Below are 27,448 nucleotides of genomic sequence, written 5' to 3' on the forward strand. Positions count from 1 at the left end.
ATATGCATGATGCCATATCTGCTCGTTGTCCTCTTAGTTGTCTCTTAGTGTGTGTGTGTGTGTGTGTGTGTGTGTGTGTGTGTGTGTGTGTGTGTGTGTGTGTGTGTGTGTGTGTGTGTGTGTGTGTGTGTGTGTGTGTGTGTGTGTGTGTGTGTGGCAATCAGTTGGAGGAGCAATGAGAGAGGACAGAAGAGTGACCTGGTGAGGGGACAGGGAGGTGGAGTGCTGCAGAAGTTGGGAGAGAGGTGGATCAGAGGACAGGAGCAGGGGGGGAGACAGAGCCTATACAAGTACAGTGGGATGGAGGGTGAAGGGGGGGGGGGGTGCAGGGTAGAGTGGGTAATTACAGGGGCCCAGAGAGGAGAGGCCTGTAATCAGCCTGCCCTCAGGAAGGAATGCAGCTCATCTTCTCATGTAATTACTGCCATTTAAATGGCCCCGGCTTCCAAACACTCATCCCACTGTACTGCTCACCTATACACTACATAGATGTGAGTGCACACACACACACACACACACACACACACACACACACACACACACACACACACACACACACACACACACACACACACACACACACACACACACACACACACACACACACACATTTGCTGCGAGACAATTGGTGACAGAGAAGGACAGATTGTCTCCAAAACTTCCAAATGGAGGAAGTGAGGTGGCAAAAGAAAGACAGACTACAGACAAAACATGTGTGTCTGTGTGTGTGTGTGTGTGTGTAGCTGCAGTGTGTGCACCATCGTTAATGGTTGTGTAGAGTACAGACCTCTAGAGGAGCCAGCTCCATGTGAATACCCACCATGGCAACTAGCCACTCTGGGTAGATTTGCGCAACTCTCATCAAGCAGTTGCACAGTGGTGGAGCAGACGTGCTGTGGCGCCTCACACTCAACACATGCAGTTATGTCTACACACACACACACACACACACACACACACACACACACACACACACACACACACACACACACACACACAGACACAGACACAGACACAGACACACACACATACACCCACACACACACAAACTCATTCTACCATATGAGTTTGACCTCCAAGTAATAGTTGTGACATTGGTCTGTAATTTCGAGAGGATAATAGGAGAACAACATAGTCTCACCCACTCTGTCTCTCCCTCCCTCTCTCCCTGTCTCCTCACCCCTCTGTCTCTCCTCTGATAGTGATTGATAGTGCAGCTTGTGTACGCCTGTTTTCCCATGCAGTAGGTGGCCGTCGGGGCACACACAAACATTGCAGGGCCACTTCTTGATGGGCTATGATGAATGAGCTCCTGGGGTGTTGGTGGCGCCCCCTAGTTGTGATAGAGCACACTTTCAGCCACCATGTGGGCTCGCCCCCCCCCCCCAACCCCTCTGTCTATCTTGCAAAATATTGTTCAAATGCTCCAGTAGCAGCGTTGGGATCACAGCAACAACACAAGCGCAAATCCTCTTAGCGCTCCCACTCTCGCAGTCACACTCACCCACACACTCCAAAACACAGTCACAGAAGCTCACTTAGAGTAGGCCGTCCCTTGCATACACAGTTGGCACATTTAATCCATAGTTTTTTACAAACACGCCCCTGCTACCTCTCACACATACAGTATGGATGTAGTGTGGGTCGATGTGAAAAACATTCTGCGGTATTCACCCAGTTATCAGTAAAAAAACACTGCTGACTGTCATCCTCTCATTGCGCCGTATTTACTGTCTGGAACCATGCAGTTAGATAATGTGTGTGTGTGTGTGTGTGTGTGTGTGTGTGTGTGTGTGTGTGTGTGTGTGTGTGTGTGTGTGTGTGTGTGTGTATGTGTGTATCCCCCTTGGCAATTTGGCTAACCCTCCAACAACTCCAACTGATTAAGTGTCATTATAACCAACTACCAGGTGCTTATGGGTAAAAAGGAGACAGAAGGTGAGTCTGTTTGAAAAATGTCAGGTCACACTTCATTAGCAATTAGAGGGTTGAAGGGCAACACACCTTGCCACTAAGAGTGGGGGATAACACTATTTACAAGCAGCTCTGTAAATGTGGTCTTGCAAGCCTTTATGTGTGTGTGTGTGTGTGTGTGTGTGTGTGTGTGTGTGTGTGTGTGTGTGTGTGTGTGTGTGTGTGTGTGTGTGTGTGTGTGTGTGTGTGTGTGTGTGTGTGTGTGTGTGTGTGTGTGTGTGTGTGTGTGTGTGTGTGTGTGTGTGTTCATGTCCTCAGGCTTGCTCTCTCCTCCTGCCACCCGGACATGTTGGATGGACAAGCGATGCATTTCTGTCACTTTGCATCTCCATCTCCCGTTCGGCCTTCTCACTCTGCCAATCTGCTTTCCAGCCTCCTGTCACCTCCCTCCCTCCCTCTTTCTCTCTTTCTCACTCTCACATATAAACCCTCAACTTTTTCGTTTCCTCTTTCCTGCTCTAGCTCACACAGATTCCATCTTTTTTTACTCACTTGCATCTACCCCAGTACACGCCCTGCATAATCAATTATATGCTCACCCCTCGTATGTGACAGAGAGAGAGAGGAGGATTCACACTGCACAGATATAGCGGCTTTGCAGACACCCTTTCTCGCATGTTGGAGCCAATCAAAGGTGTGAAATTTCCATTGCAATGATCAACCTCCAACAAATTGCAGCTCACAAGCTCCCGTAACAATAATTTTAATTTAGTGATTGTTAGGCGACAATATTGGCTAGAATTGTTTGTTTTTTTTGGTCATACGGAAAGAATAGAAAAGCTACTCAAACATATGTGGGTTTACTGTTGTGTCCAAAGTTAATATTGGGAAGCAAACAATTTCAGCAGTAGGGTCCAGGATGTGTTAGCCACATTGGCCACACTCAATCAGTGTATGTATTTTTAACCATAGACTGTTTTTATATATATATATATACAAATGCTATATGCTATATGGTTTAGAAGAATTTATGCAGATTAAGCATATGGTATTCTCTCATTTCCAGAAGGAGCAGACAGGTTGCAAAAAGAAGCCTGATTGTATAGAAATTAATGACAAAATATCCCCAACCAAACTTAATTTATTACCTCAGTATACATTTTCCTTATAATGTTATGGTCTCAATCACCTGTTTCAACTTGGTTTTTACTTTGCATCTTCTTGTGTTTTATGGTTAGAAAACAGAAAAGTATCGAGGCTCCAAAACGATAGTCTACAAACCAACGGGAGACATCATCGTGACACCGTCTACTTCTCATTTACTGTCTGTGGTGTTGACCCTGTTTATTCATCTGTAGAGCCCTACCATTTGCTGATTTAATTAGAAAAATTTAGAAATTCCACTATGAAGGATTTTCTCAAGGATGTTGCTAGAAAAAAACTGTTCAATGTCAGTGTTTTGACGAAGCCTAGCTATTTTGTCTTGTTTCCAGTTTTGCCTTACACACCTTGGACCTGTTGCTGTGGGCTACAAAGCACACAAAGATGATATTAACATTGTTTTTTTTATCTGACTTGGCAAAATGCAACATATTCTTTAACATCAGAACTTTTTGTATCCGTCCAAAAGGTTGACAAAAACGTGTCATTCTACTTGTTAGAAGGGGAAAACTATAAGGGCTAGAGGCGGAAAAAGGAGGTAAGAAAGAATCAAGGAGAACCAGAGGAGGAATGTGTGCGCTCGCCTTTGTGAGACATGCAGTCTGTTAGTTAGAGAGTCACCATGGTGAGTACAAAGAAACAGGCTGCAGAGGCATGTGGAGCCGCCGCAGGTGCACATCTTGGTGCCGGTTTCAAAATATCCAAACTACTTTCAAGACCAACGTGTCAAAGGCTTTAGTAGAGAGCACACCGAGTTGGATCTGTGTCGCTATTAGCAGGATGTCAAATTCGGCTTCCTGCCTCCTGTTGCCTCACAGCTATCATGATGAAATGAAAATAACGGCGTGTCTGTTAGTCACTGGTGAGTCCACGGCGTTTTCCATTAAAAGATGACCAATTTTACCCCCCTGCCTGTGCTCGAAAGGGTTTTATACACCCTAAGTGTTTGTTCGAGTGTGTGTGTGAGTGTGTGTGTTCAGTCAGATGGGTGAACTGCGTGGCTCCTCACACCTCTTCTGCCATTGTTGATGTGAGAAGTGATGCTGTGTCGCTCCATCCTGCACTCATATTGTCTCATGCCCTGCCTGATGCCAACACACAAACATGTCCCGCTAACACGTCTGCTGATTTTCCATCAAACTCTTCATCCCAGTCTTGACACTTGCTTTTTTCTCAGCCTCTTCACCTAATCTTTTTTCCTTGCTGCTGAATCCCTCTCTTTCCCCCCTGTAGCCAGTTTTTTTCAGGCTGAAGATGAGGTCTGTCTGAATATCAATCACTCAATGTAATTGTCCTTTAAGGAAAGCAAGGAGAGACTGTCCCTCGATCGATCTATGTCTCTTTCGACCTGCCGTGCACGACCCTACCCTAGGGCTTCATCGCAAGAATGATGATAATGAGGTAGATCTGGCGAGGATGATGAATCTGCTCAGCACTGTCAATGCTACATAATGGATGCTGATCACTCTATTTATTGGCCTTGTTTCCTCTGTCACCTGCAGTGTTGTCATATTGGACTGTCTGTCCTCACAGCTGTTTGTCCTTAGTGGGCTCAGTGAACCGCTTGAGCTTCATGGCTGCGGGCTATGGTTCTCTCTATGCGTGTGTGTTTGTGTTTATCGCTGTAGGATGTCATTTGAAGTCTGGTGGAGCTTCACAAAGTGCTTTGAATCCGGCAGGCAGGAGGGAAGGAGGACTGAAGTCAGGGGAGGGCCAGAATAAAAGCACTCCCAAGTCAGACTCCAATCTGCAAAGGGGGGAGGGCGGAGGTGGGATGCTGTGCTTTTGTTTGTTTGATTTTGAAGCCTAAGAAAAAAACCTGACCCCATGTTTTTATAGTTCCTTTCTCATTGTTTAGTTTCTTCAAAGTATTCTTCCTTCCAATTCTCTCTTGCTCTTTTTTCCCCCCACTTCTGAGTGCAGTTTTGCGATAGTGATGGCACTGGAGGGGACAGTAATGACTAACTGACTGTAAAGGTAATGATAAAGTACAGATGCTTTAGATTCCTCTTTGGCTAGAGGCGCTATAGGGCTAAGAAAATTACAGTTGTGTAATGTGTGTGTGTGTGTGTGAGAGAATGAGAGGCGAATAAAAAGAGAGGGTGGAGAAAAAGACACAGGGCAGAAAGAATAACAGAGACAGTTCCCCAGTCTGACTGAGACAAAGACAGACATTTTCTATGATTCATTTTCCTCGCCAGTTATAATAGCAGTGAAGTGTTGTGTGTTTGTGTGCGCTCCGTTGGTCCTTTCCTCTCCACTTGTCGATTAGAGTCTCTTGACCCGTCTTCGGCCAGCCTTCATGTCTTGTCACCTCTGTCCAGATTCCCTCTCTTTCTCTCCCACGCATGCCTGGCTTGTAGTGTGGCCTCACTTCACCACTGTCACTCCGACTCTCGGTTACACTGTACTGAAGCTCTGACCTCCACCACCAAAGAAGGGGACTCCTTCAGCTACGCTATTTGTATGCAGCATACATGAATAAGAGGGGGTGAGAAGTTACTGTATAAGCATAGGTTGTCATCTGGCGTCTGAGTCTACATGCGTGTGTTCTTTCAATTGTGTTTCGAAGAATACCCAGAAGCCTGTGTTTGCTTCCTAGCTGTCTGCTGTCTGTCATTAGAGTAATAAAAGACTTGCTGTGCTGCACAACGATGAGTTCTTGTCTTCCTCCATTCCGCACAAATTGCCAGCTGCTGAGCTCTGATGGATGTTTGTATGCTGGCCCAAAAACACAGGTTCCACTTTAAACCCGCTGCTCCATTATCCCGGGGAGAGACAGGGGGAGAGAAAGAAGCTGTCGGTCTGTCTCCTACCTCTGTCATCCAAAAGTGTTTTAATTAAAATGTGCGTCTCTGCAGAGGCCCTCAACACACACACACACACTGAACACACAGAGAAGGGTTTATCCAAATACACAGAGCTCTCTTCCCATTCTGTCTCGCTCTGAACCACCGTCTCTCTGTGTTTGTCTGTCTCTGCTGCCATTATTCCTTTGCCTTCTTCTTCTTCTTCTTCTTCTTCTTCTTCTTCTTCTTCTTCTTCTTCTCTCTCTCTCTCTCTCTCTCTCTCTCTCTCTCTCTCTCTCTCTCTCTCTCTCTCTCTCTCTCTCTCTCTCTCTCTCTCTCTCTCTCTCTCTCTCTCTCCCCGTGCCCCCTTTCATCGGGCTTGTGGATTGACAGGCAGTGTTTTTCAGCCGATGTTTGAACACAGAGCGATCAATGCCGGACAAAGAGAAAGAGCGGGGGTGAGGGGCAACACAATTGGTTATTGACAGTGAATTCAAAGTCTGAAATACTGAAGGCGACAGCTTAGGAAGAGGAGAGCCAGAGGAAGTGAGGAGAAGAAAGAATTTTGAGCGAAGCACAGCGATAAATGTGTTTCATGTTCACGGTTAAGCGTCACTTCTTGGTGTGCTTACTTTTATTAACCACATTTGGTTGTGTTTACCTATTTGTGTTTGCGGAACATTTAGTTTGTATGTGTTTTCACAATTATAAAGTGTGATTTTGTTATTAAATACATTTTGTACTATTACTAATATTTGCTGAAGTTCCAATATCGTGTCTGCAGTACAATCCCAACCAATAACTATACACGGAAGCCAAACACTGTTTCAGATGGAGTTATCCAGCAGCTGCTGCTGGGATTAATATTGGTTAAACACCATGTACACCGAAAACAGATTTGCTTAAAGAGCAGATTTGGTCAATGTTGAAAGGGGTCAGAGCATGACAACATTATTTAATTTATATCTCTCATTTTGATTGGTGGTTGTGTTTTTACTATACTTATGAGAAATTAATATATTTAAAATATTTATTCTGCAATAAATCTTGACTCCAAGTCTGCTTTTTGAGGGTGGTTAATCCCTTCTTTTAGTCCATGGAAGCTTCAATGATGTGTCCATTGTTTGCTCTTCTCCACAAGCACACATTGTGTGATGCCTCACATGTGGAGACAGGCCAAGCAGGGGCAGGTCCTAGATATGTTAAGTGGTAATCATTGTTTCCTTTGGAGATTGCCGCCATGGACCTGTTGAGTGCTGTCTGACACTAAATGCTTGATTGTGACATCTTTGGACGCCCATTCCTTTTCCCAAGCAGATTGGGCCTTTTTTCCTGTAATTGGTCATCTGTGTTGAATATGTCTTCTTGGATTGGTAGATGTGGAGATCTTTGACCTTGTCCAAGTAATATCATTTTTGTGTGTTTGTGATCACACTTAGCTAAATCACCAACAGAAGAAGCCTTTCTGTGTAAATTGTAGACTACTGGGGTTTAAATGGAGCAGAGCAGGGAGTGGTGAGGGTTCATTTTGTGGTCACAGGTGAGTATAGTTGGAGGAAGGTCTTTCTAGGGGACGTGTTTGGCTGGAGAGAGTCAGAGACAGATTAAAGATGACGGGTCACTCCTGGATTGCTGTGTGTCCTGTGGCCACAGTGCTGCCAGGCTCTGATCTCTGCTGCTTGAGCTTCTTTATTCCAGACAGCCTTTTTGTGGGGAAGGAGATTTAAGTCAAAAGATGGTACCTTCCATTTATATGAAACAGAAAGTACCGTCTTTCCTGGAGCCTCTTGAATCCCTGCTGGGTTTGGTTTGAATCGCGCCACAACTCTCTTTTCCACTTCCTTCATGCCCTCCGTGTTCCTCTTAGTTTTCTGTAATGTCTCAGACAGTCTTGTCTAGGGGATGGGGGAGCGCTCCCTTTCCCAAAATAGGAGATGGTATCTTTGTAAGTAGTTTCTCTTGTTCCCTGGTTGTGGAATAACTGATCAGGATAGGCTCGATACATTTTGAGAAATGAACGTTGCAAATGTGTCTGCTCAGACCTCATTGTGGAAAAAGTAGATGCATCTGACCTTGCGCTTCTTAATTTATAGCCTGAATGTAGAAAAGAGATCTTAAAACTGTAGCAACGTAACACTGCGGTGTATTAAAAGCCCATGAGCTATGCCTGCATGTTTGTGTGTTTTGCCTGCATGCAAGTGTGTGTGTGTGTGTGTGTGTGTGTGTGTGTGTGTGTGTGTGTGGTGTGTGTGTGTGTGTGTGTGTGTGTGTGTGTGAAAAGGGAGAGATTGCCGTGGGCTGGAAATCCCCATACCTTTTTGGTATCTCCTGCCTGGAGCCGATCCTGTCAATCCACTAAACTCAATCCAATTTTTCATTTAATACTTATTGAATTCCGATTATTTTCCTGCGCAGAACAACGTTTATATCGGGATGTCAGGCCCTTTAACAATTTATGTAAAAAATCTGAAAGTGATGATAATAGTTTGATCGTAAAGGATGTTAAGACTTTGCATAAAGAAGTGAACATTTCTCGAACATATCTTAATAAACTGCATAGTTGTATTTGTGTAATATACTGAACAAACAATGAGCCCTTGTAGTCACTTATAATACCATTATAATAATGATCTTAATGTCTTATAGAAAGATTATGATTCATTACAAAATGGTAGTTAAACTCACTATGATCTTTGAAAAATAAATGTCTGAGCAATCTTTTATGCTTAACCTTTATAAGTCATTATTACATGCTTTATGATTGAAGCATTAGAAAAATGTATCAGTGCTAATAACTATATTTGTACAGTTATAACCAGATCATAGCACATAAATATGTTGATAATGAGTTGTACAGTAATAGGTGACCTACACAGTATCTAAAAGCATTGTGGCTTATTATACCCCTAGCAGTACCTAAATCTATCCACTGCTACAAAAACTCATAAAATAGCCAATAAAATTACAGTAGTGATATACTGCCTGGGATCCACCCATCTTTTTTAGACAAGTCGGAGATAGAGGTCAGATATATCGTGTCCTTCCTGCGAGGAGAAGCTCTCAGCAGTGTTGCTAGGAGGAATGTGTCACATCGGAAATGTCAGGGGATAATGTGTGATCAAAAGGACCTGGTTGGAAGGTCAGCCGCTCTCCTCCCCAGCTGAGAGGCATGGACTCCTCCACAGGCACAAGAGCAGGAGGCCTGCATTGACCAGATTGCTGGCAATACAAGGAGGCAAAAATGTTCCTGTGCCCCTTCATTTACAGTGCCAACTGTCAACACCTTAAATGTCTTTCTGAAATGGATTGGATTGAGACAAGGTGTCACACACACATACAGTATTCTCCCTCCAGGTGTGTGATAGCTTATTGATCCCAGAGGGACACATTTGTCACTTTAGTTATTCCTTACCTCTTCAACAGTGAGGTCAGGGTGCCGGATTAGCTACAGAGCAGCCATGAAAATAATGATGGGGTCTTGCTGCTTTGCTCGAGTACGCCTCCAGAGACTTTAACTCTTTCCATTGATTTGATTCCCTCGTGTTTTTGCAGAGAGCACTGACTACAGCGATGCCGAGGTTCTCCCTGACTCCTTCCCGTCTGCACCGGCGGAGCCTCTCCCAGAATTCCTCCTTGAACCAGAGGACGCTTTCATTGTGAAGAACCGGCCGGTCCAGCTGCGGTGCCGGGCATCGCCAGCCACCCAGATTTACTTCAAATGTAACGGAGAATGGGTCAATCAAAACGATCACGTCACCAGAGAAAGCCTGGACCAGATCACAGGTACACACAGTTATTTACTGTCAACACACAAGTAGTTCACTTTATATTTCACAAACATAAACATCATACTCAATTACAAACATGATATCCAACAGCATAATCCATTAGCTCCCATAGGAGTTTATGTGCACGTTAACTGCATTGGGCTTGCAGCCAGTGCATTATTTATATGCACTGTGAAAAACATGCCCCACTGATCTCTCTCCCTCTCTCCTTCACTCTCGCTTTTTCTGTACTTTCCCTCTCACTTTCTCCCCCTGCACAGGTCTGGTGGTGCGGGAGGTGGACATCTCGGTGGCGAGGACGCAGGTGGAGGAGCTGTTCGGGTTGGAGGACTACTGGTGCCAGTGTGTGGCCTGGAGCTCAGCTGGCACCACCAAGAGCAACCGTGCCTACGTCCGCATTGCATGTCAGTACCAAAGCTGTGTGTGTGTGTGTGTGTGTGTGTGTGTGTGTGTGTGTGTGTGTGTGTGTGTGTGTGTGTGTGTGTGTGTGTGTGTGTGTGTGTGTGTGTGTGTGTGTGTGTGTGTGTGTGTGTGTGTGTGTGTGTGTGTGTGTGTGTGTGTGTGTGTGTGTGTGTGTGTGTGTGTGTGTGTGTGTGTGTGGAAGGAAGATGGCAGAAGGGCAAATGTTTCCGACTTTTTGCCTGTCAAATGTGTCAGCTTAAGAATATATGCAAATAAAGTTGCCGTAGCTCTCTATCTAAGTCCCCCGTGCTAATGGGTGGCATCGTGTGATTGACACTGTGCATCTTTATGAGGGTATGAAGGGAAAGAAAAGTCAACACATTGACAGGAACTTTGGGGGGGCTTTAACTAGTGGATGTGTGACTGTTTGTTTGTTTGTTTGTTTATGTTAGTGACATTGACTGTCACACAGTATGTCACTGCTGTCACCAGGAGCTTTCTCTCACTGCTGGCTATATCTGTGTCGCCCCCTGTAGACCTGAGGAAGAACTTTGAGCAGGAGCCGCTGGGGCGGGAGGTGCGACTCGAGCAGGAAGTGCTGCTGCAATGTCGCCCCCCTGAAGGCATGCCAGCTGCCGAGGTAAACCTCTCCCTCTTCTATCATTTTTGGGGTTACTTCTTTGGTTTTTGATATTGTAGGGTTCAAGATCGTTTATATTTATCTCGACGGAGACTGCAAAACAGAGATCTAAATAATAATTATATATATTAATATATATAGATGTAATTATAAAGCAACATAAACGTTATATACAAGGCAGAATATTCAAAGGGCTTGCCACTAAAGTTTGAGAGATTTAAATCTATCCAGCGACATGGCACCATCAAGAAAAAACACACTGACAAACATAACGATCAGTGATAATATGCTCTGCTATTTAAGCAATAAAGCTCAAAACGCTGTGCTTACATTTGCTTTGTGTCTTAAAACATTAAGCTGCTTTGACTGCACAACAATCTATCAAACAGTTTTAATTTTCTCATAAAACCTCAGTGCAATTATACATGTGGTATATGCAAAAAAGAAAACAAATAATTCATAAATGTATATTTTATTACTCCAGTAAACATTAAGGTTCTTCAGGCTGTATTGTATTATTAATACTGGCAAAATAACAAGTTATAAAAAGTTCTGAACAATAAAACTGTAAAAGCTCATTTGAAGTGATCAAGTAAGAATAAAATAATGAAAGTGATAGAAAAGCCACAAATTAAATGTATCCTGAGCAAAATGATCAAATATTGACTGTGCTGTGTGTGGTGGCTCAATACTCTGCAGGTTTATAGTGTTTACTGAATGTCTCTGTGTGTGATGTGCTGAGTCATGTTTATGCATACACACCTGTTGATTTGTACAATGATTCTTTGGAAAAGATATCTTCCAAAAACAATTAAAGCAATGCCTCATTCACAATTGCTGGAGTCGAGAGTACAGACGCTTTTATTGTTTGTTGAAATGTTGGCTGCTATGCTACTTTTTTTATTTGCATCCATTTTCATCTCTTTGTATGAATATTTATTTTGATACAAAGTTCTGAGTGATGTGTATTTGTGTGTCTGCCTCTTTACAGGTGGACTGGCTGAAAAACGAAGACGTTATAGATCCATCGCAAGACTCCAATTTCCTGATCACCATCGATCATGATCTGATCATCAAACAGGCCAGACTGTCCGACACCGCCAACTACACCTGCATGGCTCGCAACGTAGTAGCCAAAAGACGCAGCAGCACGGCTACTCTTATTGTTTATGGTAATACGCGCACACATCTGTGGGAAGATTTTATGATATGGGTTTATGAATCATGACAGAACATAAAATCTTCCATGTGTTTCTTGTCAGATTGGTTCAGTGATGCAGTATTTTAGTAATAAAATTGAGCCTACGAATGAGAAAAGTTTTAGTAGCTATACACCAAGATTAAATTATTGAATGAATCTTGTACTTCTATGTAAAAGAATGGAGAACATTCAAATGAAATATGATTCAGATACCACCATACTAGTTTGAACTATCAATAGTAAATACTCTCTTGTGTGAGTGTGGTCGGCAGATTGGGAGTGGATAAATGGGGTAATGAAAAAATGAAAGTTAATAATGTAAATATACCGGATTACATCACATATATTAAGCCTGGTTAGAATTTTTAAAACTGGTTAAATTGACTAAGCTATTAATTGCTTATTTTGCGCGTGTGTTTGTGTGTTTCTCCATCAGTGAGCGGAGGTTGGTCGTCATGGACTGAATGGTCAGAGTGTAATGCTCGGTGTGGGAGGGGCTGGCAGCGACGAACACGCAGCTGCACCAATCCTGCCCCTCTGAATGGAGGAGCCTTCTGTGAGGGCCCACCCTTCCAGAGAGTGACCTGCACCACACTGTGCCCAGGTAAGAATGTAATACTCTTCTTTACTATTCATAACGTCTTCAGACAAAGTTGTCACGCTTCTGGAATATCAGGAAATTTCCCAAATGGGCCATTTTGCAGAACTAGGATGAATTTCAAAACTTGAATTTGAGTTGCTCAACTTGTTAACACACTTCAAATCAAAAACAACTTCATAAAACATTTGGTCATGTAACTGCTTTGATTTCCTCATGAAAGGTCATCTACATCTGGAACAGTGAATGGTGTTATCTGATTTACTGCCACAAACCATTTTGCCCTGTGTGCCAGACCACCCTGACTCCAAAGTCATTTAAAACAAACCACAGAATGCATTTTTGCAAATTGCAAAATGATGCACTTCGGGCCATAACATATGCATCACGCCACATTATAGCGTCATGCCCAATTCCCCTCTACCTGCAGCGATGGAAGTATTTAGCCGCTGGCTGGCTGTAAAGTGACTCACATCTCTGCTGTCTCATTCCAGTGGATGGAGGCTGGACACAGTGGGCAAAGTGGTCCGCCTGTGGGACAGAGTGCACCCACTGGCGCAGTCGCGAGTGCCAAGCCCCCCCACCTAGAAATGGAGGAAAGCACTGCAGCGGCAGCATGATGGAGAGCAAAAACTGCACTGAGGGGCTGTGTGCGCGCAGTAAGTCACCTGAGCAATGTGTTTGAACTGAGGCGGCTGTTTAATATCAAGGGATAGTAAATATTTTGCTCATTTATATTTATTTGTAAAATCTCCCAATTCCCCAGTTGGTCCTACATAAAGATCAGCAACTGATTAGCTAAGTTCACTTTTTCACATAGTTCAACTGTCTATTATCTGACAGAAAAGGGTCTTTCTGAGGTATCTACTGGGATTAAATCCCTGACGGCAAATTTAATGTTTACAGGTGGTTTTTGAATTTCTAATAGTAGTCTTGCATGCTGTGATATTTAGGTGCATAGCTCACAGTTCTATAAGGTGTGTTGCAATTCAAAGCTATTTGTATAGAACTGTATTCCCAAGGTGATTTGGCTCTGCGTGAATGATGTAGCAAGAGATGAAAGGAAGAAGAGCTAAATCTCTGGCAGATGTTTCATGAGGCAAAATTTAGGTTCACAAAGAGAAAAGGCAAGTAATCCAAAACTGAAAAGCACACAGATGGAGAGAGAGAAATAGATATAAAGCAAGGGAAGGCTAAAGGAGCGTACGGAGTGGGAAGCGAGCATGACACAGCCGAGTCGAGAAATAAGCACAGGGAAGAGCATATGAGAGTGAGTTAGACTCACACTGACACCCAATGTGCAGCCCGTGATGAGCTGGGAGGAATCCAGCTGACAGCGCATTAGAATCTTTGAGACGCACATCCACAGAGGCAGAGAGATACATTCAAGAGCACACTCTAAAACACATACGCACATGCCCAAGCATGCAGACTACCCTCGTAAATACACGTGCAGAGGACGGATCATATGCACCCTGTGTTTCAACTTTATCAGACTTGCATGCAAGCCCTGACATAAACAGGCTTCTATGGAGCAGCCAGATTAGACAAATACACTCTGATTTGTCTGTACAGAGTGGAGGGCTCTCAAGAGGCTGTCAGGAAAAACATGCACTCGAGTGGCTCTGGCAAAAAGGGGAAGATGGAAAGCATTGTGCTGTTGAAAATCTGTAGATGTGTAACTTGGCAAACTACAGGTTCCTGGCTTATTTATTTCCCCAGCACAGTAATATGATTATTCTGCGGGCACATATTGTCCTGATGACATTATGAGGCTCTCTCTGATGTCTCACTCATTGTTAATCCCTCTGAGGATCAGCTAAATACCCCAGTCATAAATGTAAAATGCTTCGAGACACCACAAACCATCAACTCCTCTGCCTCTTAGTAGGTTGTAATTGTTATTGGCTGAATGGAAAAGTTGGAGGGGGGGGCATTTGGTGTTTTGATGATGCTTTGGAGAGAATGTTATTCGGTTTGAGATGTAGTTAGTGGCACGATCCTGAAAGACCGTTCCGACATTCGTCAAACCACTCGGGGATGATTCACATTGGTGTTGTCTGGGAAAAGATTGTTCCCGTCAGGATAGAGTTGTTTTTTTCTTCCAATGATGAAGGTGATAACATACCCTGTGGGGTGTATAAAGACACACTTTCAATCTACATTGTCCCCCTCATGAACCGCACAACACCAGCGTCCTTGTTCATTTTCCAAACTGTCTTTTACTTTGCCTCTACCATCCAAATGATCCTAATCTCCCTCACAGTCATTTCTAATATTCAGTTTGTACATTATATAAACAATTATGCACAACTTCATTTCACAATGCCGCCCAATGTGACACAATTCTAGAGGAGGTTATTATTTCTTAGATTAAAAGTATGTTGTCTTGCTCTCAGTTTTCCTTTTATATTTACATTTCTATTTTCATATTGATGAGCTATTGTTTACTCTCCAGTTTCTGCTTTGTATTATGGTATTGTATCTTTCATTTGCATAACGATCAGTCCATCCATTTTTATGTTTGTTTTTTTTTTCCTTTTCTTCTCTTTTTTTTTCTCTTGTTCAAACAGATAAAAAGATTTCTATTGAACATGCAAGCCATCGTAAGTTCACCTTCCCATGACTTCACTCCTGTACTTCATTACTGTTTTTGTTTGTTGTGTGTGTGTGTGTGTGTGTGTGTGTGTGTGTGTGTGTGTGTGTGTGTGTGTGTGTGTGTGTGTGTGTGTGTGTGTGTGTGTGTGTGTGTGTGCGTGCGTGCGTGCGTGCGTGCGTGCGTGCGTGCGTGCGTGCGTGCGTGCGTGCGTGCGTGCGTGCGTGTGTGTTCATTGAGGAGAGGATTCGTAACATCTGTGTGAGCACGTGGCGCCAAATGCCTCTATCCACACTTCGTTGTCATCTCGGATCGAGCTCAGTTACAACACGCCTCACCTTCTTGTCCGGCCTGCTTATGAGTGTTGCTATCCAGTCTTGTCTTATACTGTATGTTGATTAAGCGTAGCATCGGTTTCTGAGCTGGCTCAGCATTAGCACATTGCATCGGTTACATAACAGCTTGCTGCAATTCAATTTAGAATCAAGATACAATTACAACAAAGAGATCAATAGATGTTGGTGCAAATGAACTGTCTCTGTTCTCGCTCTAACCCAACACGTCACTAGAACAGAAAATCTCTGTTATGAAAGGAGCTAAAAATGACATCCCTCTAAGCTGAGACTCTTTGATCTACAGGCTATGAGGAGGAAGCATAGCACTTGCTGTTAAAAAAAAAGTCTGACTTTCAGTTAATCTGTGATAGTTTACATTTGAAGTGATGCTAATTCCTCTAGCTCAATGTGACGTGGACTCAGGGGAGAGCAGCCGCGGTAATGCACCTAATTCGCTATTGTTCCGTTTCTGGTAATAAGTGTGGATGGCTGTCTGATTCAGTTCCATTGAGCCACGTGAGCACGGGAGCTCTCCTCTGCCAGCCCGTCTGCCTCCGGCTTTCCTCTCCTCCACCCTTTCTTCTACTCTCACTGCTGCTCTGTAGTGCCTGTGCTTTCCTCCTACTCCCCCCCCACACTCTTTCCTGCTCTCTTAACAAGGGCCTGTTCCTCAAGCGCCACAATCCTTATCTGCTTCTTCCTCATCACCACACTTATAATCCGTCTGTCCTCTCGACAAATCACAACCTTATCTAACTCCTTCCCATCCCTTTTGCCAAATTGCCTTCCATCTAGCTCTCTCTGTTTATCCGGCCCCCTCTCCGTTTTTACTCTTTTTTTGTCTCCCGCCAACCTCGCTTCCTTGTCTGCTCCTCTTTTCCGCTGTGGTGTGACTGGCTCACGTGTCAGGGTCCGGTATGGCAGTGTTAGTGTTAGGTAGTCAGGGCCAATCACTCAGCAGGAGAAAAGACTGGAAGCCCAAACAGAGAGCAGGTGAAGTTATGGCAACCCCCCCCCCCCCCCTTGCAGGATAGGAGGAACTGTTTATTAATGGTGCTTGCCTGGATGATCTGTTTTAACCAAACAAAGCTGGAGCTTTAGCTAGAATTCAATTGAACAACGGGAACATCCTAGCAGGCACACTGCCAGGGTAAAAAATAGTTGTCTCTTTTTTAGGTCTATCTTAAAGCAACACTCACATGCCCACAAGTGCATCATTCCTCCTCTATGTACTGGCTGTGAAGTGATCCCCTCCCTAATGTGATTCCAAGGTAACAGATGGGGGACAAAATCATTAGTCCTGCGTCTCTGTCAAAATGCATCGTTACATTTGGCTTAAGCTTATAGTGTGATCTGAGTTTGCCACATAAGGTGAATACTTTTAGGGATGTACCAATCACACTTTTTTTCTTTACTGCTAGGAATTTTTCCCATCTTTTTATAATGTAAACCCCACTGTAGCATGACAACAACAATGGTACTCAGACAATGACTCGCCGTGACTGACATTTTGTCCCTCATAGCAGAAACTGTGAATTTAATAATGACATTGACTAAGTAATTGTATTTTATGTGGAACGGTCACATCATGGCCCATAACTGATCCATCTAAATAGTTTTTCTATTATTGTCTAATGTTAGGGCTTAATTGCATTTTGTTTATTATTATTATTATTATTATTACTAAGCACCAAAAAAACTGTTACTCAAGATAAAGTTCTTGATATTACTTAATAATTGTGTTATTAGCTTCACCTGAACTAAGGGATGCATTTTTACACTATAAGGAGAGTGGATACTATAATTTACATTGGAATCATGCGAAGGAGGGCTATCTAGGGGCATGTCAGAATTGTTATATTAAAAAGACTTCAAAAAGGGAACCATGGCTGCCCATGTGAAAAACCTCTGGTTATTTTAATCAGTGTTTAATTCATTGATTACATTTTAATGAATCAGGTATTTGAATATATTGTCACAAGTGATATTGTCAAATTGCTTGTTCTGTCCGATCTCATATCCAAAGACTGAATTTACAACAAAAAAAAGAGAAAAAGCAGTAAATCTTAACATCGGAAAGCAGGAACCAGCACATATTTGGAATTGTATCTTGATCAATTTCTTAAGGATTCATCAAATTCCCAATTAAAAAAATATATATAATGATGATTGACTAACCGCTTCATCCCTAACTCAACTACAATAACTCATTCATACTACTTTCTATTTCAGCGGGTAGTAAATCAGATTATATCTCTTAAATTGTGTTTACTTCCCTCTTGTTCTTCATTTGTTTCTGTGTGTTTCCACATGTATCTCTGTATGATGTTCTCACCGCCTGCTTTCTCTAATCCCCCTCTCAGCGCTGGCCCCAGGTATGGGTGTCGCCGTCTACGCTGGTCTGGTCGGGGCCCTGCTGCTGTGTGTGATACTGGTGTTGTGCGTGGGAGTGCTTGCATATCGCCGCAGATGCCGACATCTCCATGGAGACATCACCGACTCTTCATCTGCTCTAACTGCCGCCTTCCACCCTGGCAACTACAAGCCTCCCAGACAAGGTAGGTTCACACACTAATCACACGTAGACCGTTCAGTATAAATCCACACAAAATGTCCCTTTTTGTCATTGGCATGTTTTCAAAACTTGTTTTCACTTATCTTCACAGAATAACTCATTCACAATCCATTTCATTATCACACTGCTATTTATATCGTTGCTTGAATTAGTTCTCTTTATACCATTTATCTCCTCTCGCCTAGTCAATTCTCCATTCTTCAGTGCATTTCATTTTTTACATTTGTCATGGTATCCCTTCCCTTGTTCTCGACATCAAATATTAATTAGCAACATTAATCCATTTCACTCTCGTCACTTTAGCAGTCTGAGCCCTGCCTGTGTCATTTCTGGTGATAAGAGAACAGCTCCTCTCTTCTCCACAGATAACCCTCACACTCTGCATCCCTCAGCTCCTCCAGATCTGACAGCCACAGCGGGGACTTTCCGAGGGCCGCTCTTCTCCCTTCAGCAAGGAGTCAACGACAGCCCACACAAAATCCCCATGACCAACTCTCCCTTGCTGGACCCACTGCCAAGCCTCAAAATCAAGGTGTACAATGCCTCCACTCTTTCCTCCATGGACCTCCCCGCGGACATGTGCTTAGGCGACGGAGAGATCCTAAGCCTGAAGTCAGTGGGTACTATGGGTAGAGAGCGAGATTACCACAGCCACACCATGTCAAGAGAGCCTGGGCTGAGCACCAGCGCCACTTTGGGTAATCTGGGAGGACGCCTTACCATCCCCAACACAGGTAATATACCTGCATGTATCAGAAACCTGTATTCATATACACATGACATGTTCAGTTCATCATCCGTAACCCAACATAAAACATGACGCCTTCTCCCTTAGGTGTAAGCCTGCTGATCCCCCCAGGGACAATCCCCCAGGGGAAGTTCTACGAGATGTACCTCATCATCAACAAGTGGGACAAAACGACGTGAGTGCTCTTCATCTTTACTCTTCTATTTCACTCATCTCTTCCGCAAACACAAGGCTGAACAGACCTCAATTCTCACCTCAATCAGAAATGTTCCCAAGCACGTTTGTCCTGCTGCGAACCACTTGAAGTTTGTTTGGAAGTTATATCACTCTTTCTGAAGTAAAAAAAATCTTCCACACTGAAAAGAAAATCTACTTGATTAATTTCTTTCCAATTTTCTGGAAGTTTGATATTGAGTTTGCCTCAAATGCATCAATACCAGCATGTTCGAAAACCATGTCGTGGCAATTATGTTTAATTTTCAAATGTATTCTTACGTTTTTTGCTAACACCCGGTGTTCTCTTGTGTGATATTTACAGGTTACCCTCTGAGGGCAGTCAGACTGTGCTAAGTCCGGTGGTAAGCTGCGGTCCATCCGGTATGCTGCTGAATCGTCCTGTGGTTCTTACTTTGCCACACTGTGCCCAGCTAGACACTCCTACACCTGACTGGACCCTCTCACTCAAGACACAGACGCACCAGGGGGCCTGGGAGGTGAGTCAGCCTCTGACTGGTAACAGATCATTAGTATCTCACTAGACATTATCATTGAACACCACTTCAATCTGTTTCCAGGAGGTGCTGACAGTAGGAGAGGAGACTTTGTCATCTCCGTGCTACCTGCAGCTGGAGGAGGAGTGCTGTCATGTCCTCATGGAGCAGCTGGGAACGTACGGCCTGGTGGGCCAATCCTGCCCCCCACAGCCCGCCTGCAAACGCCTGCAGTTAGCACTGTTTGCCCCTCGAGCGCCATGCCTCTCTTTGGACTTCAGCCTTCGTATCTACTGCATCCACGATACTCCTCATGCCCTCAAGGTGCTGCTTGTGTGTTTTTAGTTTTGCAAAAACGTCTACACATGTCTTTTCAACTCTCTTCTGTCTTCTTCCTGTCTTTAGGCACTGTTGCTTGGCTGTTTCTTAATTTCTGTATTTCAATCAGATGCATTACTAATATACCTAAAATGATCTACAGTATTCCCTTAAAGCTGCTAGGGACACTATTCTTTTTAAATTTAAATACATTGATTATGTCAGCTTTAGTTCTCAAGTACAGGTAAAATAGAGCTTGGTTCGGCCATAAACAACATACCACACACAAAACAAAAGATCCCCTCTACCTGCCCAAATCACATTCTGGTTTTAAATGTAAACTCCCTGATGCAGAAGCATTTACTCAAAATAGTACAGCACAACACAAAACCCTAGCAAAGAAGAGAAAGTTTGACTCGCTGAGGTTTTACTTTCCATCTCCCAGTCCCTTTTGTATCAAAGTGTTAACAGACCAGCCTGGGTAGTAAACATGAGCATCCTGTGTGCAGTTTACTGGCATCGCACGACATGATTTCTGGCTGCTAAAGTTCAAACAGCTTTCAAACTGTTAGCTCTCACACAATTCCATTTTGGAGACCAACTTAGAGAATGCGCGCCACATTTTAATTAAGCATAGCAGAAAACATGTTTTGAAAAATTGTGTTAGTATGTTAAACCCATTATTGTTTGTATTTTCTAAGCCCGTCTTCTCTCTCCGTCTGTGCAGGAGGTGCTGGATTTGGAGAGGAGTCTGGGTGGAGTTTTGCTGGAGGATCCCAAGCCTCTTCTTTTCAAAGACAGCTACCACAACCTGCGCCTGTCCATCCACGACATTCCTCACACTCACTGGAGAAGCAAACTACTGGCAAAGTATCAGGTGAGGCACTTGCAATACAGCAGATAACAGCCTCTTGATGTGAAGTGCCCATAAATGAGAGCGTGTGTGTATTTACAGGGCACAAATCAGCAGCAGCTTGAATGACGTAGAATAAAAAAGCTATTGCTTGAGTGTCAGTGGAACCTCAAGCCTAATAGGCAAAAACTCCTAAAACAGAACTATTGTCAGACAAGCTCTTTATTAAACTTCAGCAGAATTGCTATTTTCACAGAAAATACAGCTATTCACTTCCAACCGCTGCTGCATTCTCTCGCCCGCCGCACCGAGATTGCAGTCTGAATCCTCTCTGAATTAATCTGATAGTGGGCCTCATTTATGGACAGTGCGCTTAGGAAACAAATTGTCCTCTGAAACACGAGACCTAGTTGGTGGAAACACCCAATATATAAAAAAAAGCATATCTCTGGTCTCAGTCTCCTGGAATGGAAACTGTGTTCTAGATCCTTCCTTATTGTGCTGCACAGGATAAAGCTACTTTAATCACAGTGTAGAGACCTTGTGTTTTTCAGCTTTCCAAATGTGAAGTTTGTCTTTGTTACCAGGAGATTCCTTTCTATCACATCTGGAGCGGCAGTCAGAGACCCCTGCACTGCACGTTCAGCCTGGAGAGAGGTAGCCTGGCCGTGTCGCAGCTCGCCTGTAAGATCTGCGTCCGACAGGTGGAGGGGGAGGGACAGATATTCCAGCTGCACACGGATATTCAGGAGGTAAAAGTGACAAGTGAAATGTAAATAAAGTTGCATGACAGCCACACAGTTATGCCCAAAGAATGGTTGGTTTTAATGCTTCTCACCTTCCCTATCAATCCAGACTCTCCCCCCACACTCGCCCCTTCCCTCCGGAGGCACCTGCCTGCCGTCCTCTCAGGTGGGACCTTATGCCTTTCGCTTGCCTGACTCCATCCGCCAGAAGATCTGTGCCAGTCTGGATGCACCCAGTGCCCGGGGATGTGACTGGAGACTACTGGCCCGCAGTCTGGGCTTTGACAGGTCAGATCTGCTCCACATGTTTGTGTTTGAATGACAGCTTGGTCAAGCAGTCAGGATACTCAGGTTCCTAGTTCCTGCGGTCAAGTGATAACTCAGGACTGTGTATGAGCTGGCGTGTACATATTCACTTACAAGTGTGAAAAATACTGTGTCATATCTAAGGGTGTGGCCAGTGTATTGATTTTTTTTTTTTGTGAAATATTGTTATTACATTTAAAATAAAAATAGGATAATATTGTGTAAATCTCCCAACACCACTAAAAAAATGTCTGCTTACAATCGCATACATTTATTTAATTTGTCAAACATAGACCAAACATAGGCAAAATTAAAGATGACTACTATTACTACTACTACTAGTTAGTATATGACAAATAGTTATCATTCATTTGTATTTGTTTTTATTTATAAAGATATCAACATAATATCATTATTATGAATTTTTTAGATCTGTAAAAACCTGTAGTGAAAATCAGATTTTCTGACAGCCCAAGCCATATCCTTGTTTGACTTTTTGAAAAACATTTTTTTAATATTAAGCTCGGGGATATGATTTGCCAGGCATGTTATTCATTGCTTCATTAAAAAGAATCGGAAGATATTTCATCTGCCTAGCTAGCTAATCCTGCTTTGTTAAAAATGGTGTCTACTTGGGCATCAATAATGGACTGTCAGAATAAAGTGGTACCCGCAGCAACATACAGTATTAGTGACTGTGATGGAGAGCTTCCTTTACTCTTCTCTAAACTTTCTTCATCTTTCTTCCCCTCAGGTACTTGAACTACTTCGCAACAAAGCCCAGCCCTACCGGTGTTCTCTTGGACTTATGGGAAGCCTGTCACCAAGCCGATGCAGACCTGGTTTCTCTGGCGACCGCGCTGGAAGAAATGGGCAAAAGTGAGGTGCTAGTCGTCATGACAACAGATGGGGATTGTTGATTGGTCAAGGAACGAGAGAGCAAGCCAGACATTTTCTTTTCTTTCTCACCACCGTGATGAAAATAAGAATACCTGTCTATGAGTATGCACACGTCATAAGCCCACAGAGCATTCTGGTTCTCTCACATGCTCTGTTTTACCCCTGCCTCATATTCCTTCTCACTGACCCCTGATCAGCCAGTGTAGCTACAAACCCACCGAAACCCATTCCCATGAAAACTGATCTGATTCAGCTTCAATCCTCCAAAGCAATGTTGCATCTGTAGAACCAATTCAAGGGTATGAAGCGTAAAATGGGTGTAAAGTCATCTATCATACGTGGTGCTTCTAAGATACAGAATTACACTTTTCTTTTATATAAATAATAAAAAGCATTGGAAAAACAAACAAAAAAACTCATGTATTCAACACACGAAAGCACGCACAATAAAACAAACAGACAAATGCTAACAGGGGATTACCCATGTTTCAGTAGCAGCATGAAAGTGCATGATTTAGCACCAACAAACCTCATGGCGGGGGCTTTTGTTTTCTCCATTGTCATTCTGCGTGTGCAGTGGACGACAGGCAGCACCGACAAACTGTCTGAAATTTCCTCGGGCTACAGACACACGTGCGGTCATTAACTGGCTCTGAATCAGATAGGCTAGGTTTTCCTCTCTAGCTGCTTGACAAGAAAGTCAATTGAGGTCCAAAAAACCTCAAGTTATGACAGCTCAAGCATGTTGCTTTAGGCTTGGAAATAAAAATCTGCCTCGTCTTTTTGGAGGGAGGGTGAATTTTGAAGAAGAATTGGCAGATAACTAGACCGACTGACTCTTTATATTGTACCAACAAATGCCTCAAAGCCTTGGCATATCGTTCCCACTCACAGGGGTGTTTCTCTTTCATCTCTCCTCGCATTCCTTTATCGCTCTGCCACACTCCTCCGATCTGTTTAGACAAATCTGCAGGAGAGCCTTTCTGCTCGTCCCTTAAAAGTTTCCTGTGGGGAACGCTCTTTAAGTTATTATCCATATTTGTGGATTGTGTTTTTTTTTTTCATTGCTGTTACGATCATGTAGAACATCTTCAATCATCTGTACTTATTTAGGCTGCTGTGTTTTTATTTTTAATTCTAGTAGACCAGGCCAAATGGGAGTTTTAGATGCAGAGTGGATGTCTCAGTTGTGAATAACAGAAACATTGTTTTTAATGCGGTGAATCTAATCTAAGTGTAAAAGACGATTAGAGGTGGTGAAATGTCCCAGTGAATATAGTGTATATTTGCTTTGCTGTAACTGAGGGCAGTGTTCATTGTTCAGAGATGAATATGACAGAGTAGATTAGCCTTTCCTTGAATCAACTAGGCTGCAAGGGACCATAAAATGTACCTCAACACAAATTGCATTCATCTATTCTCTGTCCACCACTTATATATCGGTTTATTAAACCCCCCTGTAATTCATTATGTCACTGTTCTCTCGATTTGATAACATTGTCAACCTTTTTTACTAAGCCGCCTGCTTTGTGGTCAGGGTCCTCAAGCTTTTTCGCGTTATCAAGATGGTTCTGTCAGTTAATGTTAGACAGGAATTGAAATGCTTTCATCTGTGACTTTTTCATTACTTAAGTTCTGTGTTTCTTTTTTTGTGTTTTTTCCCCTCCATGCAAAAAAAGTATTCATATCGAAACCACAAAAACCAAAACACAGGCAGTATCCCTCCTATTCGGCAGTGAGTCACGTTACTGTTTTTGTGTGAATGAACTGAAAACTCAAGTGTGTGTGTGTGAGTGTGTGTTGAGTGAGTGGGTATGTGTGGGCAGGCGGGTGTGCACTAACAGTACTGTATGTGCACACGCTTCAGATCTGTCATTTCTCTTTGTAAGTGCTATGCAAGTACAAAAGAAAAGAAAAACGTTTAGACTTCTTTTGTTTCCTGGAAGAGAAATTCTATTTTTTCAGATCGGGGCATTGACAGGGTTTTGATTTTGTATCCTAAAGTAATTTTAGAGTTGGTTATGATGGTATATGTGTGAATTCTTCATCTGGATCGGGAAGGATTGGATCACTGACCAAGGAAGCTGCTGTTGGAAAAGCCCAAGTAGGAGATCAAAACAAATGATGTGGAGATGGCTTCAAATCTATTTGTGGCTAACACCATGAACTCGTGCCCTGCAGGTCTTTGTAAGGAAATATCTGAACACCACCAGTTCAGAGCTTTGGATCCCTGAACACTACAGGACTATTTTCCTTCCTCAGAGACTGGCTAGGTGTAGACTACAGTGTTTATCCGTCCAGATTTCTTGAGTATCTGTTGAATCTTTGGCCATAGCGCTGGATAAATCATGCTGGAGCTGGACTGGATTCCTACTTGCTCCCTTCAAAGAGAACATGTTAGCCTTTGTTCGAGAAGTCAGACATTTTTACGAAAAAAACAGAATGGATTCAGTGACATTATTTTATCTCTGTAAAGTACCAATTGTAAATAAATGTCTAGCCTTCTTACCTGTAACTAAATATAATTTTTATGCAATAAATTATATTTCTTAGTTTAACAACAGCGTGTCTTTTGTTGTTATTGGAAAAATAAATGTGTTATTGAAAAATCAAACATTAAAGTGGCTTTCATAAAAATCCATAGAGGAAATTGCAGGCCTCTTTAGAGCTCCTTTGCACCACAAAATTACTTTTAAATGGCACCTGTGTTTTTAACAATTACACCCCATTTTTACAGAAAATACAGAGCTACTTAACCTGTCCCTCTTTCCCTCACACCTCATTGGAAAATTCCCTTTAGGTCCATTTAGCTTTAAAAGCTTTTAACTGGCAGGCTGTCTGGCCTTCAAATTAACAAATAGCGTCCTTAAAGGATTGACTGTGCGCTCAAGCATTCTAACCTCAGTTTTTGTTTTGATTTGAGGGCAGGAAGTGGGGGGATTTGTCAGATTAGACTCTTAAAATAGAGAACAAATATCCCAGTGAGTCATCTTTAGTGAGAGTGCACTGCAGTATGGTCTTAATGGCAGGCAACCCTTTGCACCTGTTTTATTAGATGCAATGTTAATTGAGGACTAATATACCACCCTTCAGTGCATGACTTAATTGAACCTTTTGTAATGCATAGAGTGGTGGCCCAGTATGAAAGCTAAATGCAGCGTCAACCTATCCACTAACCTCTAAGACGAATGGTTTTGTAACTTATTAGGGTACAAAACAGCAGAATATTATATTATATTAGAATATAATAATGAATATTGTTTTGAAGGCGTGTAAACCCTATCTTGAAAACATGCTACACATTACGTGAATTGCATTTACAGCGCACATTCTTTTCTGTAATATGACATAACAGGATTTTTTCAGTCCACCTAAACATAAATTCAAATAGATACCATATGTGTTGATACAGTATTTTACAATGCCATGGAATCCTTTCAGTAAAACATACATAATCAATGCTTAGTATTATAGCCTGCAATATGGAGGCTGTAGGATGTATAATCCAGGCTCATGATGGAAAGAAAAACTAAACATACATAATGGATTTCATGCCGACTGTTACAGCACAATTAGACCTGTTGTTGAACACAACAGTTCAGCAGCTGTTAATTCGATAACATGCACATATAGACCGTGATTCATTAGATAATTAGTTTATTTGGGATATGTCTACTCATGTGACACAGAGAGCCAAGAGTGCACGTTTTTTGGCCCAGAAGAAATACAGAAAACCTCTCTGCGTCATGTTCGAGTGTTGGGGACTTTTAGTCTTGATTTTTTTCTTACAGGAAATGTAATTGTTTTTCACTTGTTAGAGAGGCCCAATAACACACTGGATGTGTGTATAGGCTGTGCTATATTGCCCTCTCCTGGTACATTTGATTGGTAAACCTCTCTCTTCAACAAAAGGCAGTCGACACAATGTTACAATAGGCTATAATTGATTTTATACAATGTATCGATAAACAGGGGATATTTATAATTGAGGGAAGTTTTAAATGCTCATTAGTTTATATAAACCATAAATGAATCAAAAATTACATTATTATATTCCAGTATGCTTGATGATGGGATGTTTGACAGGTACATTATGCAACACTTTTGTTAGTGCCACAAAGAAAACGACAAACACATTGCATTGCATACTAACAATATTTATTATGTAATAATGTGTCCACAACGACATATCTTATTGACACTACTAAAGTAGTCTGTTGGTAGAGTAAGGATTTATTTGTGATAAAGGTAAGGTTTACTTTAAAGTACCACTTCAAACTGTATGGTAGTATTGTGTCTGTAAGCTTTGTCAAGAAAATGCAATTTAATAATTCAGCAAATCAAATCTTTAGGTTGAATGACATTTCAGTACACAAGAAGCTAAATATATGCTGTATGATAAAATGATTATAGTTATGTTGCAGTTACGATGTGTTTATTTCCAAACATTGTAAGTTAGCTGCAGCAACTGTTTTACACTTTTTAACTCCTGCAAAAATGTGTTATTAATAAGCAAATTATATCTATAATGATATTTTTTTGATAAAGCACATGAATTTCATTTGTAAATGAGTGCTTTTATTTTTAGAACCGGAAAAGAAGTAAGTTACAAATTCATCAGTAAGAACAACTTTTCCGGTAAGTGGACCTACTTTCAGATTAATAGCGTGAATTACTTTTTACATTTAAATGCTATATTGATTTCAAAACAACTCTCAAATAAACCTCGGGATTAGGTCGAGTTAAACGTTAAAAGTTTAAAATGAGCATTATGTTGGAAAAATGTACGTTGTAATTGAATAATATAGCGATTTGTTTTCGATTTGTGTAAATATCACTTTTATTTTGAAGGATTTACTGTCGGAAGT

General features: G+C 42.3%; 1 protein-coding gene across 3 annotated transcripts in view; it reads left to right on the forward strand.

The window, feature by feature from the left end:
- The window catches only part of unc5b (unc-5 netrin receptor B), a 47,265-nt gene extending 22,124 nt beyond the window's left edge, over positions 1–25,141 (forward strand). The window contains exons 2-17 of one of the 3 annotated variants that reach the window (XM_063875508.1): positions 9,417–9,647; positions 9,913–10,056; positions 10,591–10,694; positions 11,686–11,866; positions 12,332–12,499; positions 12,988–13,152; positions 15,067–15,099; positions 17,788–17,982; positions 18,365–18,733; positions 18,835–18,922; positions 19,286–19,460; positions 19,542–19,781; positions 20,503–20,652; positions 21,216–21,380; positions 21,484–21,662; positions 22,435–25,141. In XM_063875508.1, coding sequence (XP_063731578.1) covers positions 9,417–9,647; positions 9,913–10,056; positions 10,591–10,694; positions 11,686–11,866; positions 12,332–12,499; positions 12,988–13,152; positions 15,067–15,099; positions 17,788–17,982; positions 18,365–18,733; positions 18,835–18,922; positions 19,286–19,460; positions 19,542–19,781; positions 20,503–20,652; positions 21,216–21,380; positions 21,484–21,662; positions 22,435–22,600 — 2,753 coding nt within the window. In that variant the 3' untranslated portion in view covers positions 22,601–25,141. The remainder of the gene's footprint in view (positions 1–9,416; positions 9,648–9,912; positions 10,057–10,590; positions 10,695–11,685; positions 11,867–12,331; positions 12,500–12,987; positions 13,153–15,066; positions 15,100–17,787; positions 17,983–18,364; positions 18,734–18,834; positions 18,923–19,285; positions 19,461–19,541; positions 19,782–20,502; positions 20,653–21,215; positions 21,381–21,483; positions 21,663–22,434) is intronic. The other 2 variants (XM_063875509.1, XM_063875510.1) reach the window with 2 other exon arrangements.
- The last annotated feature ends 2,307 nt before the right edge of the window (positions 25,142–27,448 follow it).

This window comes from Eleginops maclovinus, chromosome 22 (assembly GCF_036324505.1).
Source record: "Eleginops maclovinus isolate JMC-PN-2008 ecotype Puerto Natales chromosome 22, JC_Emac_rtc_rv5, whole genome shotgun sequence".
In the NCBI taxonomy this organism is placed as follows: domain Eukaryota; kingdom Metazoa; phylum Chordata; class Actinopteri; order Perciformes; family Eleginopidae; genus Eleginops; species Eleginops maclovinus.